The sequence below is a fragment of the Sabethes cyaneus genome, chromosome 3 (genome assembly GCF_943734655.1).
Source record: "Sabethes cyaneus chromosome 3, idSabCyanKW18_F2, whole genome shotgun sequence".
NCBI classification, from domain to species: Eukaryota; Metazoa; Arthropoda; class Insecta; order Diptera; family Culicidae; genus Sabethes; species Sabethes cyaneus.
The window spans coordinates 6078600-6092560 of NC_071355.1; the positions used below are offsets into that span (position 1 = coordinate 6078600).

Here is a 13961-nt window from a genome sequence, read left to right on the forward strand (position 1 = left end):
GAAGCTGGAAGGACATAAATGGCGGGACATGCTGTGAGAATGCCGGACAACAACCCCGCAAAAATGGTGTTCGTCTCGAATCCGGTTGGAACCAAACGCAGAGGAGCGCAGCGTTCTCGATGGTTAGCAAAGCCTGGAAAGTGACATTCGAGAAATTGGAGAGGGACAGCCATGAACTGAGTTTGTTGGCGGAACATTGTTATGCAGGTGAACCAAGTTCTCGAAGAAGGTTTTTTGTGGCTGACGATCAGTGAGAAGAGAATGTGACGTTTGAAGTTGTTTTCAATTTTCATGAAGCATAAAAATAAAATATATTTAATGTTGATGCAACAACTTAATCTCGTCATATTCGAACATTCGAACATCGTCATCGATACTATACGGGTCTTATTTCGTCTGCAAGCCAAACCAGGAACCTGGACAGGGCACCATATTTTCGTGATAAAAATCACACCAAGCGAAGACTCAAACCAATTATGCCAGATTGCAGTTAGGACAAGCATCAGTAACGTAGTTGGGTACCTCCGAGTCGCTCTCGATAAGACGCGAGTAGTTCATTTATAAACCATGTGGAGTAATGCACAACAAATTCTTCATTTTTCTGATCAAGTGCCAAATCGCGCTTTTGCCCCACTAGTGGCTAGTAGCGGGGCAATAGTACGTTTTACGTGAGACAAAAGTACAAAAAATGAATCTATGAAATTAGTGCAGTACTAGCTAACAAGACCTTAATATCTGATATTCGATTTCTAGTAACATGCTTTGATTTTCCTGTGACCCACAACAGAGCAAGAGGGTTTAATCGAAATAAAAAACTTAGACGCAAACGAAAGTTGTGGACCAGATGACGTATCCGTAAAATTCATAAGGGATCATCATTAGACTTTCTCAACATTGATGAGGAATGCTGCCAACCAATCAATAAGTGCGGGAACTTTCGCGGACTGTTTGAAAGTAGCACGAGTAACTTCTATTCACAAAGGTGGATCCAAAATTGACGTCAATAACTACAGACCAATATCTATACTTTCGGTCTTGAATATTGATAATAGAAAAAATGCTTGCAAATAGGTTACTGATATCCTAAATGATCACAAAATCCTATACAGTCACCAACATGGGTTCAGGACAGGTTTCAGTACACTGACCACAGTCAGTAAGCTAGTTGACGAGATTTATACAGCAATAGTTTCCAGGAACAGGTGCCTCGAGGTACGACGCTGGTCTAATAATCCAGTCGCCGTATGTTCAAATCTCGGCTGGGAGAGGCTGTTAGAGTCAATAGGATCGTAGCACTGACCCCGCACTGTCCTGTATTCTAACAGCTGGTTGCGAAGTCTGTCGTATAAAAACAGAAGGTCAAATTTCGATAACGGAATTAGCACGCAGGCTTTGCTTTGCTTTGCGTTTAGATTCCAGGAAGCTTATAGGATTATTCTATTTTGATTTAAGGAAATTATTCGACACTATCGACCATGAGATTTTTGAGAGGGATTCCAAATGATTTGATCCGCGCAACTGGCTTTCTGGGAGAAGTCCATCTGTCAACGCAAGCGGGATAAATAGTTTTCTGCGTCCATTGACGATTGGTGTTCGCATAAGGTAGCAATCTTGGGTCGCTGTCATTCCTTCTATACGTAAATGATTTATTTAGACTTAACCCACACGGAAAACCTCGATTGCTTGCTGACGATACTTCGTTATCGTACGAGAGTCCAAGCAAGGAAAACATAATTCGTCGAATGGAAGAAGATTTGGTTAAGCTCCAAGATTTCTTTAACAAAATTTGCTGTACCTGAAGTTATCCAAGACGAAATATATGATAGTGCTTGACACGAACCACTTATCTACAACTAGTATTAGTCATCTATCAGTCACAGCAACTACCGTGTAAGAACTGTGGTTAGGAATGTTATTTGGTTTTGCGGACGACATTGATATCATCGGGATTGGCCGCAGAACTGTGAAAGAGACTCTAAAGCCTTTTAAATATGAAGCAGCGGGATTGGCACTCATTTACATTAACTAAAGACCCGCCTCGCCTTTTCATATGGAAATTTTCCATTAGTTATGTGCGGATTATTTTGAGTGTAGACTAACAAATTCCCTTACACCATGCCACTTGGATATTAAAATCCGCACGCCTGCTTAGTTTCATCTCCACAATTGCAAATTGAGGTCAAATTCTTCAACTACAGCCTAATCAACGCCTACGTCTACCGATAAATGTTAAAACCGGTGCTAGTAAGCTTAGTAGTTCTACGACAAACTCGAGAGTGCCCAAAAGCATGACGTGAAAATCATCATTCTTCCATCCTGTCATCGGAAGTCATAGCCTCCATCTGTTGATCATTGATAACGGTCTGAGAGTCATAAATTTTGCCGTGGCCATCTGTAGCATCTCTAGCTCTCAAATCGCTCAACTCTTGATTGACGTTCGGCATTTTTCGGATATCATCGTTGTACGGTCTTTTCGGTGGCCAAATATCGTCTCTGACCACTATCTTATCGTGTGTAAGATTCGCGCTAAGTTTGCGAACGCGGCGAATACTCGCACTGAGAAGATGCTACGTTTCAACATCCGCCGGCAGATGGTGTGGTAGTGGAATACGCCAAAAAGTTTGAACAGTGAGCAGCCAGCAATGGCAGACGGAGCTTCAGCAAGAATTTTGCCAAGCCTGTTATGCACAGTGATAGTGCTGGCAACCTGCTTACCGACAAAACGACCGACAAACGGCAGCCAGAAGGAAGGAGCATTTCTGGACGCTGTTGGATGGAGAGATAAACACGGAGGTCCAATCCACCTGAGTATTATTATTCTGGCTGCGCCACTTTGCTGCGTTTTCAACGAATCGTTATCGAAAGGAAGATTCCCTGAAGTCTGGAAATATTCGTATATATTCCTGGTTTATAAGAGTGGTAACCGTCATAATGTACGAAAATACCATGTAATTACCAGTTTATCGACTGCATCCAAGTTGTTCGAAATGATTGTAAGCGCTGTTATGTTAAGTAGTACGAGGAACTACATATCTTCATGGATCAGCATGGATTTATGCCTGGTCGTTGCGTGACAACGAACCTCCTCGATTTTATGTCAAACTGCATTCGAGATATTGAACATAAAGCACAAGTCGATGTAATCTATACAGACCTGAAAATTGCATTCCACCGAATTCCTGCTTAATAAAACTTTACGTTTGGGAGCTTCACAGCGGTTTGTAACGTGGCTAAAATCATTCTTGTGTGATAGAGTGCTGCAAGTTAAGCTTGCATCGGATTTATCACCTACATTTACAAACAAATTAAGTGTACCGCAGGGTAGCACGTTTGGCCCTCTCCTTTTCAACGTTTTTTTCAATGAAGCAGCAAATGCCATAGGAAATTGTTGCCGTCTAGCTCACGCCGATGACTTAAAGATCTAACTGACGATTCGTTGCATCGAGCATTACTAAGTGTAAGATGATTACACTTCACCGAATTCGATCGCTCATTATTGTTGAGTATAGTATTGATAGGCAAGCGTAAGACAGAATCGACTATGTTAAACATCCTTGGTGTTATGACGTTTGATAGGCACCGAACGGAAATTGTTTCTTAAGCAAGTACGCAACTTGGGTTCATCACAAAAATAGGACAGGACTTCAAAGGCCCTTATTTTTTGAATGCCTTGTACTGTTCCCTTGCACGGTCCCTATTTGGCGCACCTTCGCGCTTGTATAAAATTACCAGATCCAGTTCATTTTAATTTTTATGTTAGTTCATTAAGACAAATTTTGTTAGATGATATAAAATAAATAAAGAAATAAAGGATCTGGAAGGAAGAACAACTACCCAAGGAGTAGTGGTTAAATGGCCTTATTTGCCCTATATTTAAAAATTGGACATCGATTCGAGTACTTTAATTATTGAGGTATTACATTGCTTAATTCTGACTATATTGTGCTCTCCTGTATCCTGTTATGTATACTGAGGAGGTTAGCGGGGTCCTTCGTCAACGAGTACCGAGTACGAGCTTGATGGTCGCTCCACGGTGAATCAGACGGATCAGTTACTAGACAAGTTCCGGGAGTACAACTTGCAGACACATCACCTTTTTGTGGACTTTAAGGCAAGGGTACGATTCAGTCAAATGAAATGAGCTGTGGCAGATAATGCTAGAACATGGTTTTTCAACGAAACTAGTTGAGCTGATTCGTGCGACGCTGGATGGGTCCAAATCATGTGTCAGAATAGCGGGTCTGACCTCTGCCGCTTTCGTGACGTTGGATGGACTGAAGAAAAGGGATGCATTCTCTAATCTGCTATTCATCATTGCCTTGAAAGGTGCAATATGAAGAGCAAACGTGGAAAGGAACAGGACTATCATCACAAAATCGCACATGCTTCTTGGTTAGCCCGCTCAGTTAGCTCTGAGGTACGATGCTGGTCTAACAAGCCAGTCTTCGTATGTTCGAATCTCGACTGGGCGGTGCCGCTTTAGAGTTAATAGGATCTTTACACTAGTCCCGTAATTTTCCTGTACTCTAATAACCAGCTGCGAAGTCTGTCGGTAAAGAAGAGTCAAATTCTTAAGGACGTTTATACCCATGACCTTACTTTTTCTTGATTTTGCGGATGTCGTCGATATCATCGTAATCAACTGTAGAGCAGTGAAAGAGGCTTTAGGGCCTTTCAGTAAGCCACGAAGTAATACGACGAATTGGAGCTGTGAATCGGGTTTTCTGCGGATTTCGCAGCCAACTGAAGTCTTGTTGCCACGATTAAAAGAAAACAGTCGCGAACCAGCTGAAAATAAAACCTACAATATTAACTCAAAACAAATTATATACAAAGTAATGGACAAAATATTCCTTTTCGGAATAAACTAACCGAAAAACATCAACTAAAACGGTCGTTTTTAAGTGTCCCACTACCGTAGAAACACACGTAGGTAGAGTACACTTTCTGCTTTTAAAAGCAGAAAAATCAATAGCAGAACACGGCTCAAAGCTGTGTTGTAATTATCAAAAAAAGTTGTCTTTGCTTTCATTTTCCTTTTTCTTGTTTTTTAATGATTGGCATTAAAACCTTTTTAAAGATCACCCTAAACACTAGCAATTGTTTTTTTTTTGTTGTTGTGTGATGACTTTCACTAATCTTTTATGTTCTCGGTTTCGTGTTACCTAATTCTGTTTTTTTGCTTTTATGCAAATTTTTTTTGTCTATACTATGAAGAGTATCAGTAACATTAACAACAAATCGGTTCGCTCGGTTCGCCCTCGTCTCCTCGGGTCGACACCACCCGCGCGCCCTGTGTGGTGTGCTTGGGTGTGTGCGTGTTTTTCTCCTAGTTTTAAGTTTTTTTTTCTGTTTACTTCTGTAGTATTATTACTTTAGTATATCATCGTTTCATCAAATTGTGTGAAATGTTTATTAGCGGATCTAAAATTCACGTAAAAACATTGTTTTTTTTCTGTTTTGTTTTTGTTCGTCTCCTAGTTAGAACTATTTACAAAATGTGCTGTTATAGTGCAGCTGAGCTCAGAGTTTTGTTTGGTTGGTTTTTTTGTTTGTTTGTTTGATCGTTTGTTTGTATCTATGTGTGAGAGTGTGTGTTGAGTGTTAATTCTGTTTGGTTACGTATTGTTTTCGTTTCGCCTCTTTTTTTTGTTGCTGGTCAATAAAAATCGCTTCGCTCGGTGGCGGGGAAATTAGAAGACCGTTTGAGATCGATAAAAATTATCACCCGTAATTCGGAAAGAGTTCACGAACGAATTGAACTAATACACCCGCCGCCTTCGGCTGCGATCCGTTGATAGAGTGTGATCAATTGCAAGAGCAGTTCGAAAATGCTTCATCATCAGAACTGAAAAGGGCTTGCGGTGGTTGACTAGTAATGTAACGAAAACAAAGCAGTGGCAATCACCGGATGGAGGACTTTCGTTACGCCACAATAGAAGACGAAAACATGGCCAAGCCCTTGTAGGATGCAGGAAACCAAACCACATCTAAGAAACAAACTTAAAAGTCAAACCTTTCTCACAACTCCGTCACCGAGTAGAGATCATTGTTGGCCTGTAGTCCACCGCGCTGCAGCGATCGATAGTAGACGTTCGGATTCTTGCTGCTCTCCGACGCACGGGACTCGTGGTGGTACTCGTGACTACCGTGACCACTGCGATGTGCACCTCTTTCCCGGTCTCGGTCCCGATCGCGATCGCGATCACGATCCCGATCCCGATCTCGGTCCCTATCACGATCACGGTCCCGGTCCCTTTCCCGTTCACGCTCTCGTTCACGTGACTCATTCGATCGTGATTTGCTCAGAATACTTTTCGGTTGCTGCGGTGCCTGCTGAGTCACAGCTTGCTGTGACTGTTGCAGCAGCTGTTGTTGTTGCTGTTGTTGCTGCTGCTGCTGCTGCTGCTGCTGCTGTGAATAGTGGTGATGATGCGGCATCGCTTGCTGTGATGGTGTTTGCGTGCTAAAGGAGCTCGTGTTCGCACCCGGCCCACTATGATAGTGGTGATGATTCTTCGGCAGTGTCTGATAGCTTTGCTTCTGCTTTTCGATATTGCTCGCTTTCTGTTGCTGCTGTTGCTCGCGTTCGCTGCTGCCAGAGTAAGACCGATTTCGGCTGGACTTTGACTCGTATCCACGCTCGCCATGGCCAGTGTACCCGGCATGCTGTTGTTGCTGCTGCTGCTGCTGCTGCTGCTGATGCTGATGTTGCTGCTGTTGATAGCCAGTGCTATGACCGGACAGCTGTTCCCGCTGCCAGGGTTGCTGTGTCAGCTGATGGTATTGCTTAAAGTGTAATTGGTTTTGCAGCTGCTGCTGAATGGCGCTGAAGTTCGTCTTTCCACTGGCAGTTATGATGGTGTGGCCTCCGCCAAGTCCACCGTAAGATTGTAACGACGATGAAGACGACTGGTGCGAGGGAGGTTGAGGTAATGGTTGCTGAGGTCTGTTGGTGGAGGAAACGGATGCGGTCCGGGACTGATAGGTGACGTCGTCTTTGTGACGGTTTTTCGGCGGAAGCATCGGTGGAGTTACCTGTTAGGGTTGGACGAAGCAAACGAGATCGGTTGAGTTAAGGTCGGATTCGGGGTTTTTCGGCGACTTACCTTAGGCGGTATCGACGGCTTCTGTTGAATCTGCGGGGGCGGATGATGCTGGGGTTGAGGCGAAGGTTCTTTCATGGTGAGACTGCTCTGCTTATTCGGTCGCTGTAGGGACCGGTATTGGTTCAGAGTGGCTGCACAAAGCGGTTGTTGATTGTTCTTCATGTTCTGAGCCGACGTCGGAATCTCTGGCAGTGGTTGGTTGATAATTGAGATATTGCTCTTGGTAGTGGCCGTCGATGCGGACGATGGTGGTGGGCTAGCGAATGCCGATCCTGCTCCGGTCTCGTGATACAGCTGATTGGTGCTGGACAGCGAGCGATGATGCTGTTGTGTTGGTTGACCTGCCTGCTGATGGTAGACGGTGTCGATGCTGTAGACAGTTGGCTGGTGTTTGTTGTCCAGATTACTCTCCTTTTTCAGAATCGATGTGGTTCCTGCTTCTGAGAATCCGCTGGGTTTCTTGTACGGTAGTGTAGCACATGAGTACGATTGGTTGTAGTCTTTGTAGTCTTTGGAGACGGTGGAGATGTTTAACTGCTTCTGTTGATTCGATGTCTGGCGATCCGGTTTATCCTGTAGTTGGATGTGCTGCTGTTGAGGATGCTTGAAGTGTCCTTGACCTTGCGCCACTACTGGCTGCTGGACATTCTTCAGCAGTGGACTTGGACTAGTGCCCCGTCCTCCGCCAGCAACTCCAACCGTTAGGGAACCTCCGTAGCGACCTCCGTGCCGCAGTGTGGCACACTTGTTCACATTGGCCGTCATCTGGCTCCCGACATTCCGTATCGCCTTCGGGCCGATACTGACATATTTTGGGTCGAAGCGATTGAAGCCGTTGTTGCTAATGTCGCGTGGATCTTTATCCGAGAGGGTCGTTGTCGATGCTGTCAGTTTTTTATCTGCAAGCGAGCTGTTCGCGTTATACGGATGAGGAGAGGTGGGAGTTCCGAACTCACCTAACTTGTTACTGCCTGCAGACTGATTGCAGGCAGGCGATTCTCAGTAGAAATCGCTCGATTCGAGCGTTTTACACTGTTTACTAAGCGTTGCGTACTTGCCGTTGTTCGGCCCGCTTAGGTTATTCTGCTGCTGCGACGGCAGTCGGCCCAAGGTGTGATGCCCGGAAGCTCTAAACGTGTTTGAAGAAGAAGAAACAAATTTCTATTAATTAACCTAATCGACCACAGATGAAACTATGTGCTGAGGAAATTTTGTGTGACATCTAGATCGTTGTTGGCGCATGTTTTCAAAATGAAAAAAGCCTGCATGAAAACGGATTTAACAACCAAAAAGTGCGATCAACTTAAAGTTTACATCGTCTACCAACGGACACAAAGGTGCTTGCTAAACATACTACCTTAACATCCTGGAGTTGCTAGAAATCCTTTCAAGGGGGAGTCAAAATACGAGAACAATAAAACAACGATATGTCATCCTTCGCTTGAAACCAAACCGAAAATGATCGGATGGACAAAAGATGAAAGAAAAAAAAAGAAAAATGAATATAAAAAGCCATGCCTGTTATCATGCACCACAACGTTATAATCTGGTGGCGGTGACTCATCGCCACTGTAGGATGCCAACCCGCGCAATCCGTGCGTCGTCCCGTTGCGGCCGCTGCTCGGAATCAGTCCACCGGTGGTACCGTTGGTCGTGGCCGCCTGGGCATGCAGCAGCGTCCGGTTGACCGTCATCGTTCCGGACGAGATCGGAACGGACGGCGAAGCCGTCGCAGCACTGGTCGGAAAGAGCGGTGTCGTTTCCGATTTGTCCTCGTAGGGTCGTCTGCAAACAAAACAAAAATTTACGACATGTCATTCGTTAAGACTCGCACCCGCAACTTACTTCTTCGTCAGATAGATCCAAGTGTGCGAATCGACGCACACCAGTAGGCTAAGGATGGCCGCCGATACCAGACTGGCTAGCAGCATTAGCGTTAATCCCAGCAGGCCGCCTTCGCACAAACCGCGCGTTGCATTGGCGTAATGCTCCATCACGGTTCGCCGGTCGGCCATGGCCGACAGTGCAATCAGCTGCCGCTTGCTGTCGTCCAGTTCCCCGTTCAGCCGGTTTATCTTCGAACTCATCTCGAACCGCGGGTACAGATCCATCGCGATGCGGGTGACCGTCTCGAGCGATTCCTTGGCGCGGTCCACGTAGTCTTTGGATTCGTTTAACCGAAGCACGTACCGATTGGTGCCGACCGAGCTGCAGTAAGTGTACTGGACATCCTTCAGCTTCTGCTGCAATGGGAGAGAATGCCGACGATAGAGAAGGGATCTTTGAAATAAACTGCCAAAAGCACATCGAATAGTTTACATCAATTATAAACGCAACCTGATGCCGGTTGGTTCGGTGGGTGGAAGGGAGGGAAAGAAGTTTCTGCTTCAAGAATTTCGCTATCACAGGAATGTTCCCGTAAAATTAAAGCACTGATTGTACGCTAGATTGAGCTCGTGTCTAACTATTCGGAAACAAGAGCAAAGTTTTTTGTTTTTTATTTCTCTCTCTCTCTATTTTGGCTTCGTCGTGGTACTTTTTTCCTTTTTTAGTTTCATTCAACTCTTTCGGGTATGAAACACAGGCACCCGCCACCACACAGGTTTTCGACCCGAAATGAGAATGATGGCGGTTGTTAAGTATCATTGGTGGAGTATTTAAAGCACTCTTTAGGAAATGGAGTTTTTTCACCGGCAGGACTGCATAAAAATAGAAATGCTGTGATTTTTTATACTGTTTGCCAGTAGACTTCTTCATAGCTTTAATTGCGCCCAACTTTCATAACTAACATCATTAAACATTTTTCGTTTGCCTTGAATTAGTTTCGTACACTGTTGATGGTGTTTTCGTCATCAGAAAAGAGCGCTCACTATTGCGAGTAATCAAATTTTTGAATTCTCAACAACCTTACCTTCAAACTTCATTAACCAGGAAACAACGATAACGCCATTAAGATTGACATGTTCCCAAAACATATAACGAAAATTTTCTACATTGCATGGATTTATCCAGCCAATTAAACTTAAAATTTTACTTGAAATTCGAATTCAATTCAATTCAATAGATTTTAAATTATGCTAAATTGGATTGAAACTAAACTTGAGATCAGACTTTGAATTACATTTGAAGTTAAAATGGGAATTGAAATTAAAATTTTACTAAAAATTGGATTGGAAATCAGAGTTTAACCCTCTAACGGGCAACATCGTAAAAACGATGCGATCAAGCTAAAGACTGTTTTATCATGAAAGTACACTCAAAAGAACCTTAATTTCTGATGTTCATGCAAAAATAATTATCTGGAGGAGCGCCAGGTTAGAAAAAGTCCAAAATCTCTTTTGCGTTTTTCATGTCTAACGATCTACCCAGATATTTTTTCAATTCAAACACATTGCAAAATTGATATAAAGCATAAAATGTACTCATCGAAAATTTTTAAGGTCAATCATTTCGTTCTAGATGTGCTTTTTCATCAAAAGTAAAAAAGAATATTTCGTGCATTAATTATTTTCGAAATTTTTCGGAATTTTTGTTTTTGAAAAATGATAACTTTTGAATGCATAGTCAGAATGTTGTGATATTAATACCAAATGTCAAGAAATCTGTTCTGAACACATTTTGCATATTGTCAATTTAAAACAAATGTCGTATGTGGCTGTCTACAGGCTGTCTACAGACGGCCTTACCCGTTAGAGGGTTAAATTTGATTTAAAATTTAAAAATTAAAATTAAGTATTAAATTAAACTCGACATTAGGCTTTAAATCAGACATGCAATTGGACCTGAAATTAAGCTTGACATGGGATATTAAATTAAACTTGAGTTTGTACTTTACTTAAAATTAAGATTGACATATTTCGTCTTCCTCTCCCACACATTTTACAGAAAAGATTCTCTTCATTTCACTTTTCCAGTTCCGTTTTCGACTTTTTGTTCCGGTTTTCTTCTTTTCAGTACCGTTTTCTTGGTTATTGCACTCACTTTTCTTCTTTTTCCTTCTGTTTTTCCTCTATTTCTTACGTTTTCCTTCTTTCCTGTTTCGTTTTTTTCGTTTCCTGTCTCATTTTTTTTATTTTCAGTGTTATTTTTCCTTTTGTGAAAATTCGTCTGTTCCGTTTTTCCTTTAGGCCATTACAAATATTTTATAAAGGTTTTGTCCTTTCGGTGTCGGGCCGTTAAAACCCCCTTCAGTGGCGGGGGGGGGGAGTGGTTAGTAACAACAAAGAGATTTTTTTAATCGAGCGAAAACAAGAAAGACAATTCCATTGTTTGAATTTCCATTACTGTTTCGTGTTAGAAGCGTTAATTCCAATCGTACACTCGTTTGTCGAGTACACAGGAAACAGAGTCTTCTATTTTCTGTTACGTTTATTTTGTTTTCGGCTCCCGTTTTTCCGTTTTGCTTTCCGATTTTCCGTTTTTAACAAGTTTTACCGTTTCCTGTTTTTCTTTCCCGTTTTTCTATTTTTTCAGTCACCTCTTTTTTTCTTTTGCTGTCACCTCCTCTTTCCATTTGTGTTGTTTATACCGCTGTTTCCTGTGATTTCTCTCCTTTTTCGGTCCCGGTCCCGGTTTTCGTCCTTTTCAGCACCGGTTTTTTTCTTGCTTTTCTCTTTTCTATTCCGTTTTTCGTCTTTTTTCCATTTCCTTGGCCGTTTTTTTCCTCTTGTTTTTGTCTATTCCGTTCTATCTTTTATTATGCTCTGCTTTTCCACTTTTTCTGTTACGCTCTCTTTTTCGTGTTATCCTTTTTGTCTCCTGTTCTAACTTTGCTCACTTTTTGTTCTCGTTTTTCACTTATTCCCACCTGCTCCCGCCTATTCTCCTTTTCTTCCTTCTTCCTTTTCGCCGAAGGTAACAAAGTGGTTATAATGGACAAGGAGAACTACGATCGACAGATGTTGGACAAAATCAACAACGGCCCATATAGACTACAAAGAACGGATCCACTACCCGAAATAGTTAAGCGAGTTAATCGTACAATTAAAGAATGCCAACCAGCGCTAGGAGACGGTATCGGAAAATTACGGACATCAAACCCTACATAACCCAGAATAAAAGGACAACCCAAAATACACAAACCAGGAACGGAAAAGATTGCCAAGCCCTTCTGTCAGCAGCACACGAGAATTCGTCGAGTACCTAAAAACATCGGGAGAAGTAGCAGAAGACGACATTATGGTATCTTTCGATGTTACGGCCTTTTCCCAAGCGTCTCCGTGAAAGAATCGATAAGCCTCTTGGAAGACTGGCTATTGAACTAGCATGAGAACAACGCATGGAGAAAAAAGGTGGGAGGATACTTGAAGCTGACACGTTTGTGTATGGAGGAGAACTACTTTACATTCAGGGACAATTATTACAAACAATTGAAAGGTGCACCGATGGGCAATCCATTATCACCGTTCCTGTGCGAACTATTCATGGCTGAACTTGAAAGCAAGCTGGAACAAAACCAGGTACTCCCAACAAGACGGTGACGATACGTCGACGACGTTTTCAGCATCATCAAAAAAGAAGAATTGGAAACTATTCTAGCAGCCATGAATGGTACACACAGGAACATACACTTCACATAAGAAATGGAGAAAGACGGAAAACTTTCTTTCTTGGATATCGTAGTAATAAGATAAATTGAAAGCACAGAAACAGAAATTGAAATTTACAGGAAACCAACGAACATAGGATGGAAACATTACCGTTAAGTGAGCTAGCGAATCAAAAAGAATTAACACACATTCTTGAAATTGCAAAACTGAACGGATATAAAGAAACGACAATCCAAAACATTATTTCCAAAAAAATAAGAGACGCATACAAAAAATCACTCACAACACTTACACCAATAACACCAGAACTGAAGAAAGTGGCAGTGGAATACGACGGAAACATTACACGCCCTCTCCGTCGAAAAATGAGGAAATTTGGAATTGAGCTAGTCTACACGAACCTAAACAACCAGCTCAAAGTTGGGATCAACTGAAGACCCAATTGAAGAACAAAGAAAATCCGGGATTTATGAAATCAATTGCCCACATTGCGAGAAGGTTTACATCGGCCAGACTAGAAGTAATTTGGAAACACGAGCTAAAGAACACTTGGCAGAGGTAACAAAAGCATCAAGAGATGCCGAGAAAGGTCTGAGCACGTCCTCAACGACAACCATCCGCTCACTATTGACAACGCAAAAGTAATTAACAACTGCTCGGCGTGGAAGATGGATGTAACGGAGAGTTTAGAGATTTACAAGAGATGCTCCTCCACTTTACTAAACAAAGACCCTGGAAACGGTTATTCTTGGCTTTTTAAGTATGTGCCAAAACACAGACATACAGGGACACACTCAGACGAGACAATTTCTGGTTAAAAACTGCTCTCTCTCTCCTTTCTCAGATCCCGGCTTCACATTATTCACATAATCCCATTAGGCTTTTTCAGGTTTTTCTTAATTTAATTAATTTTTTTAGATTTCACACTCTTGCAATAGAATTATTTGTTTATTTTATTGTGAAATTGAACTGACACACTATTTTCTGTGCAAACTTATGTGAAAGTTCGCCGAACTCGAAGAGGGTTTCAACTGCAGCGAAAGTTCGAATGCAGGCAGTTATTGGTTCGTTGCATCCAAAAGTTGTTCGTTGAAAACTCGGCTGTAGTCCGGTTGATCGGAGGGAGCGTTGCGACGCACGGAAGCTCAAAGCAGATAGAATTGTCGGTGAATCGATCTCGCCATTTAGGATCTTTGCTACACATACAGCTTGCTGAACCTTCCTACGCCACTTGAGTGTTTGAAGACCCAGAAGAAGACAACGTTCGGGATATGATGGTAGATTTGAAAATCTTGAAAATTGG

At 42.5% G+C, this 13961-nt stretch overlaps 2 protein-coding genes across 2 annotated transcripts in view; both read right to left on the bottom strand.

Moving 5' to 3' along the window:
- Positions 1-390: 390 nt before the first annotated feature.
- LOC128744325 (alpha-protein kinase 1-like) lies at positions 391-8108 on the bottom strand (the record flags this gene model as incomplete). Its single annotated transcript, XM_053841225.1, has 2 exons — positions 391-7038; positions 7110-8108. Coding segments are annotated over 2 exons (2016 nt in total), but the record flags the coding sequence as incomplete, so codon positions are not given.
- Positions 7985-13961, bottom strand: part of LOC128744360 (protein tweety-2-like) — a 165419-nt gene continuing 159442 nt past the window's right edge. Inside the window, exons 5-7 of the mRNA XM_053841309.1 lie at positions 8955-9352; positions 8628-8894; positions 7985-8238 (exon numbers count right to left, since the gene is read on the bottom strand). Coding sequence (XP_053697284.1) covers positions 8109-8238; positions 8628-8894; positions 8955-9352 — 795 coding nt within the window. The 3' untranslated portion in view covers positions 7985-8108. The remainder of the gene's footprint in view (positions 8239-8627; positions 8895-8954; positions 9353-13961) is intronic.